The sequence below is a fragment of the Hordeum vulgare genome, chromosome 7H (genome assembly GCF_904849725.1).
Source record: "Hordeum vulgare subsp. vulgare chromosome 7H, MorexV3_pseudomolecules_assembly, whole genome shotgun sequence".
In the NCBI taxonomy this organism is placed as follows: domain Eukaryota; kingdom Viridiplantae; phylum Streptophyta; class Magnoliopsida; order Poales; family Poaceae; genus Hordeum; species Hordeum vulgare.
This window is the reverse complement of record NC_058524.1, coordinates 544,549,057-544,555,939: the sequence shown is the minus strand read 5'-3', so window position 1 is coordinate 544,555,939 and position 6,883 is coordinate 544,549,057. Positions and strand designations below refer to the sequence as shown.

Below are 6,883 nucleotides of genomic sequence, written 5' to 3'. Positions count from 1 at the left end.
AACCGAAAGTTCACTGTGTGCGTTTCAACATGGTTCACGCCCGCAACGCAACGCAAAACCGGGAGTGGCAACAATCATGTTAGAATCCAGCAGGGAGCCCCGTCAGTCCCCACAAACTTTTTTTTTTCTTCTTTTTTTTGCGGGTACACACACAAACTCTTTTTTTACCGGTAGCAGATCGAACTCGATCAGGATGGGAGGGCGGTTAATGCTGGATGACTCATCACGGTGAAGCTTTCAAGAGAGACGACGACGTACGGGCAAGTATTTTTAACACCACCGCCTAAACGAAAAGCGTGTACTACGTAAATTTGAAGTGGAGATCAAATCGAATTGGGGAGCAGGGAAGCAAGCACCATGCATTTATTGAAGATGCAAGCCAAAATTCCATTCGCTTTCGCCGGATCTCAAACGTACGCACGCCGCCGGGCGCTCTCCCACGCCATGCGCGCCGCTCACCTCACCTCACCAAGAAACGCAAAACTACTACAGTACTACAGCTCTATCTTCTCTGCTAATTGAGGAGTAGATTCTACAGACGGACAAATCACGCAGGGGAAAATCCTCCTAGAGGCCAAAATTGGTCCCGCGCCCTGCAGGGCACACGGGCGGGTGCGGCGCGCCTAGGCCGCGTCCGCCTGCCGCTGCTCGCCGGCGTCGGCGGCGTTCACGGCATCGGGGAACGCGAAGGGCCTGGCGCTGGCGAGGAAGGACGGCACGTCGTCGCCGGCCATGATGACGACGACCTTGGGCTCCCTGTCGAGCGGCGCCATCCCGCGGGCCGACGCGTCCTCGCCGGCGCTCCTCCCCCGGCGCGACGAGCCGGACGGCTTGCGGCGCGTGCAGACGAGCACGAGCAGCGCCACGGCGATGAGCCCCATCATGAGCGCGAAGCCGAGGAAGAGGTAGGGCGTGGGCGTCCTCCAGAACCCCGGGTGCGCGCCGTGGCCGACGACGGCCGCCGCCGGAGCCCCCGCGACCCCCACCAGCGCCTCGCCTTCCCTGATCGGCCTCATGACGAACGGCGGAACACACGAATCGACCCTCGATATTTTTCCTTTTGTTTCCCTCTCTGTGTGCGCAGAGCAGAGTGGTGGTTTCTGTGGGCGGCTGTAACGTCTGAGTGGGAGACCTGCGACCGGGAGGAGGAGGAAGGAGGCGGTATTTATAGGCGGCGCGCGGGAGGGAGGGAGGGAGCGGGGAAAAGAAGCCGCGCGGCGCGGCGCGATGGAGCTTTGCTTTGGTTGCCAGGTCTGCTGTGCGTGCCTCCCCCAGGTGCTCCTCCTGTGGTTGGGTTGGGTTGGGTTTGGTTTCGGCGGTCTCTTTCGGTTGCTGCGGCTGCATGCGCAGCTGCTGGGTTTTGGCCGCTTGGATGGTGGGAGCTGCTTTTGCTTTCCGAGGATCGACATCACCGATTGGATGCTGGGTCCACTGCGTGTAATGTATATATACGATTATACTAATAGGAGTATGAATTGATTTATGCGATTTATCTAAGTTTCTGGAAGTTTCTGCAGAGATACTGTAGGAGAGTTCAGTGCATAAGTCCGGGAGTAGGAGAGATTCAGTGAACCTAGCCATGTGGAAATCATCACTAATGAAACGCATGCTTTCCCGCAAAAAAGAAAGAAAAAAGAGAAATGCATGCTTGTTCCCCGGCCGATGAACCTGGTCCAGGAGATCGGGATGATCCACGCCTCGTTTGGTCCTAGACACGTTTGGGATGATTCCTTCGTGTATGCACCGCTTGGTGCTCGCCTGAAACTGCCAGGCTCGTTCGGAGCGAACGATGGACGTACGTGGCGGCGAGCCATGCATGCGCCCTGCGTTTCGTGTTCGTGTTCGTATTCGTATTCGAATTCGAGGGAGGAGAGACCATGCAGCGCAGTGAAGTACAGCTACTACGACCTTGTCAAGACTGTTGGTAATTAATTTTATCCGGATAATTCAAATGCAAGTAAAACAACGACATTTATTTTGAAACAGAAGAAACAAATCTTTAATTATAAGGTAATGAAGTACGGTCTGTTCAGACAGACCACTCAACAAACAAAGTTGACCTACGTACGGCGGCCTGAGTCAAGCAGAGAAAACGCGGCCAACGCACCAACGTAAACATGCCAATGTTCCTTTTCCGTTTGTCATAACTCATTTTCGGCTCAAATTTGCATAAGGTTTGCGTTCATGCAAACACGGTACGAAAGCATCCCCTTATCTTTTACGTCGCTCATTTGTCGGTGACACATTCATCATATTTCTCCTTTCTTTCAAGACCCTCCCGTTTTTCGCCAGCTGCCGAAAACCCTCTCACCCACAAAGCCGTTTGTCATGGTCGATGCACCAAATCCGTAGTCGAGGACGTGGACACCCGTCCCATACACTCAAAGAAAAAGTCCAAGGCCGAAGGAGAGGGCCAAAGACTCGGCCAAAAGGGCAGGCCGGAGGAAGGTCGAGATGAAGAAAACTCTCACCGCCATCAAGCAACAGGATGTTATCGTTGCGTAGAACAATGCCTTCATTTTCAAGGCCACACAGCAGGCCGTTTTCATGCTAGCGTACCGTCGTGGCGAGCCAACCATTCTTATTGCCACTATCATGGCCGCGGTGAGCACAGACTCGTTGACTGCTAGCCCGTCACTTCTGGAGTTGTCACTACCTCCACAATGTTGTACATGCACGGATGCCCTCCCCAACATGACCCGGCTCGTCTCGCTCCTTCACCTCGTCAGGGAAATAATCGTATAACACAAAACTAATATTGAACATATCAAATGGGTCGGCTCGTTGGATGCATCAGCCAGATTTAGATGGATGTACATCACACCTTGAGCCGATCCAAACTGACAAGAAACATACCAAAACCGGATTCAATTGGATCGGTTCGTTGGAGTTGGCTTGATCATAAAAATTAATATTAAACGTATTAGCCGTTGGGCGCATTGGTCAGATTTGAATGGACGTGGTCGTATAGTGCACTTTGAGCCGATCCAAACAGATCAAAATCATATCCGTTTAGATCGGTTCGTTGAAGTTGGCCTGATCAAGCACGTGACCCATATGCGCACACGCTGTGCGCACGTGCTTATTCGTTTCCTCCCCGCCGCGCCCGGGCGGACACAGTGAACACGTGCACGGTCCGCCGTGCCGTGCATGCGTAGGACACGTATCGTACGTGGACGAGCCGTGTCTCGCACTCCATGCCATCGCCACAACATCCGATGTTGGACGAGCTGAAATCAAACACTTCGAACGCTAACCGACGAAGCATGGTGTGGAACTTACGGGTACATCGAAGGATATGGGTTACGCGGCGTCATCATGCATGCACGCATCAACGGAACCGTCCCAGCTGGCTGACCGGCCGCGTTAGCTTTACGGCTCTCCCTCACCCGCGATCGAGTCGCCGCGCGCATTCAATCATATCCATCCGATCTGATGGGCAAGCAAGCCATGGCCAGGGGGACAATGAAGCCAGCTGCCCTGCCTTGCCGTTCGCACGCGCGTTGCGTAGGACGCCTGCCGTGTGCGCGTCTCGAAGCAAGCAAGCCACTACTCTACCTTGGATTTAGCCATCCATCCACAGCTGGAACTTTCAGCTACTAGTACTAGCTAGGATGAGTTGCGTCGATTCACGACACGATCCCGTGTAGGCGCGTAGTAACCTCCGTCATGCTAGCTAGCTGGTCACCGGCTACCTAGATCGATGGTTGCCACCAGCTGGATTCCCATGAGAAATCGACCAAACCATACGATATGCGTGTCGTGTCGTGCATGACTGTCTCCAGCGGACCAGCTCATGCAAAGGAGCCGAGAAAAACGGCGAAAAGGTGGTTGCGCGAGAACGAAATGACCGTCGGTGCCGCGCGACCTGGGCGTCGTCGCTGAATTGACGATTGGGTCGCCATTTCCGAAAGGTGGTCAGGTCAGAAACGATCCATTCCTTCCACACACACACGCACACATGCGGAGAAGATGGCTAGCTATCTAGAGATGCAAGACGTACGTCGGCGTCGATTCGTGGAGGAGTGGTTTGCTGTGTTTCCGGCTTTTGACATCAGGCAGGCATGCAAACCCACTCACGCCGTGCTGCCGGTGAGCGCACGGATTAGATTAGATTAGATTAGTTGGTGATGGCGCTAATGGTGGTATGGCAAAAGTAAAGCGGGGTGAATTATTAGCTATACTTTATTTTTTGACTGGTGAATTATTACTACTAGCTAACTTTGTTGACAGTGTAATGATGAAGTTCGTTTAACCCTCCGTCGAAGGCAAGTTAAACCTTAACCGTCATGGAAGAAAGAATAACTCAGATGCACACCGTTTGTTAGATCTGTGGGTTCGTCTGGCTCTTGAGATTATCCAATGGTTCATTCAACGATATTTGCTTGATGCTTGCATCACTTTACGTCTATACTAGTCTAATCATTTTCCTAAGCGGGTTTCTTATGGTCTTATCTAGTTAAGCACAGAGTGCATTTCACTTTATTACATGGACTAAACGTACATAGCTTAGATATTTAGGGCCTCTTTGATTTGTAGGATTTTGAAAACGTAGCAATAGAAAAAGTATAGGGTTAGAATGGTATGTCCATTTGAATCCTACAGTATTAGCAATTAATGTTTGATGTCGCATGAAAAAACAAAGAAATTGTATAAAAAATTAGAGTGGATGTTAGATTTTCAAAAAAATGTAGTACATAAGATTTCATGAAAAAAAAACTCCATGGGATCCAATTCTATGGATCAAAGGACCAACGTAGGAAAAATTTCTAAGAATTTCAACCCTTCAAAAATTAATGGTTATGCATGCATTTTTTTTCTGCATCCATCATGCAAGTCCAATAAAAAGGGATGCTACATTTATTGTCTCAGAAATTGAATATGTGAGAATTATTTCATTGGTTAATTAAAACTAGTGTCATCCACTCACAATTCACCTTGGTTGATGAGATTTCAGATTTGAGCCCTATACACCGGAAAGAAGAGATTATAGAATTCTTTTAAATCAAAAAGACCCTTAGCTTAATTGCGGTGTTGGGGTGAAACAACCCCACCCGAGTTCAAATCATAAATGTGCCACTGGTCCTCATATATCTTTTGAATTTATTTCGGACTTTTACGCTATTATTGCTGGAATGATGTGTCCATTCATTACGAGATGCTTATGATAACTTTGCTATTAAAAAAAACTATATCGACTAAGTCTCTAGAAGATGCTCACATGGGCATAGTGTCTCTCTCCCTATAGGATGATTGCGTGTGAGGTGAGGTTACCGTGCATTTCATCCTCTCCCCGGCAACCCTAGTCCTGCTCATGAGTTGTAACGCCCCAGCAACCTTGTAACGCCCCGAACACTCCCACCGGCGGTCGTTACTCCTGACGGGATCTAGACTGACCCCACATATCAATACTAATCTTTTCTGCGTACTTTGTCCTCACACATGCGCACCCGGGATCAACTTTCCGGTCGGTCACCCATCCGGAAACTACTCCAACCCAAGCACGCTTAACCTGAGAGTTCTGTTCGAGTGGGCTTCCGGAAAAGAAGGAATTCCTTATTAATATAAGTAGTCTATCATCCCTAATAAGCCAGGCTATCACATGAATGCTCAAGGGTGACCGGTTTTGCCAATCCATGGCGCAACATCCTCTGATCCAGGATTAGCAAGCATGGGACCCTCGCCGATAGTGAATGGCGGGTCAGCGACGTTTGCCTCAAGGGAGTTGATGAAGCATGTACTTCCTCCGTAGTGGTTTGTTTCCTTGGCCCCATAGCATTGATGGCATGTCCTCGGGGTTCACCGAGGACTTTGATAATCAAGTTTACTTGAAGCATTGAGATAGTTGTAATAGCATCTATAGCCGAAACTCGCAAATCCGGTCCCTCGTCCATGGACACTGACCGATCACGCCTCAAATAATGCATTTTACAATCGAACATCTCTAATCTCATATCTCATATCCATACAAATCATGCAACATCTATATTGATGCATACACACATCGTTGGGCTACTCCATCACTATTAACATGCCATTGGACTACCAAAATTTGGCATCTTTGGCTATGGTGGACATCAGCCACGGTCGCCCTTGCCCTTTTCAGAGACCTTGCCGTCCTTCTCGTGGAAGTACCAGTCGAAGACACGGTACGTACCGAGACAGATCTGCTCGTTGTCGGAGTTGTCCTCGTCGTCATTCACTTCCTCATCCTCCTTCAATGGTTGTTCAGCCATTTCACATCCTCGTCGTCATTCACTTCCTCCTCCTCCTTCGATGGTTGTTCAGCCATTTCACATCCTCGTCGTCATTCACTTCTTCCTCCTCCTTCGATGGTTGTTCGGCCATTTCATAGACAGTCCGATTCTGCTCTCAGGCGAGGGGCACGTGTGTTCCTCCATTTCCGTTTCTTCAAACTACGGGCGCGGATGGCTTCCTCCTCTGCGGCCACCCGTGCCGCCGCCTCCGCCGCCACCATTTCCTCTATGAGACACGCCTCGACAACCCTTATCATCTCCTTCTCACAGCGGGTAGCCCATTCCGGGTGGGACTTGAAGTTTGTCGAACCGGTGATGTGGAAGGAGAGATATTCTGCCCGATGGGACCTCAATGATCCTGCTCCAGAGGAACCGAGCGCCCTTGAGTTGACGCTATGGAGTCGCGCCAGGCAGATCTTCCTATTGGTCGGGCGTTGTCCTCGCGGGAGTGGCGGAGTGCAACGCAGACCGCCATTGCCTCCTCCAATCTGCAAGGGACGACCCCAAGTTGATGGATCCGTAGGGGTAGGAGTCAGATCTGTTGCCCTTCATGTCGGAGAAGGTTGAAGATTGTCGGAGGGAACTAGGGTGACGGGTGGGAGTAGAGGGGAGTGAAGTGAAGTGAT

General features: G+C 50.5%; 1 protein-coding gene across 1 annotated transcript; it reads right to left on the bottom strand.

Moving 5' to 3' along the window:
* Nucleotides 1-333: 333 nt before the first annotated feature.
* LOC123410141 (protein GLUTAMINE DUMPER 6-like) lies at nt 334-1,139 on the bottom strand. The gene has a single exon (XM_045103036.1). It carries the CDS (start codon nt 1,014-1,016, stop codon nt 624-626), a length of 393 nt encoding a protein of 130 aa, XP_044958971.1. The 5' UTR covers nt 1,017-1,139; the 3' UTR covers nt 334-623.
* Nucleotides 1,140-6,883: the final 5,744 nt, after the last annotated feature.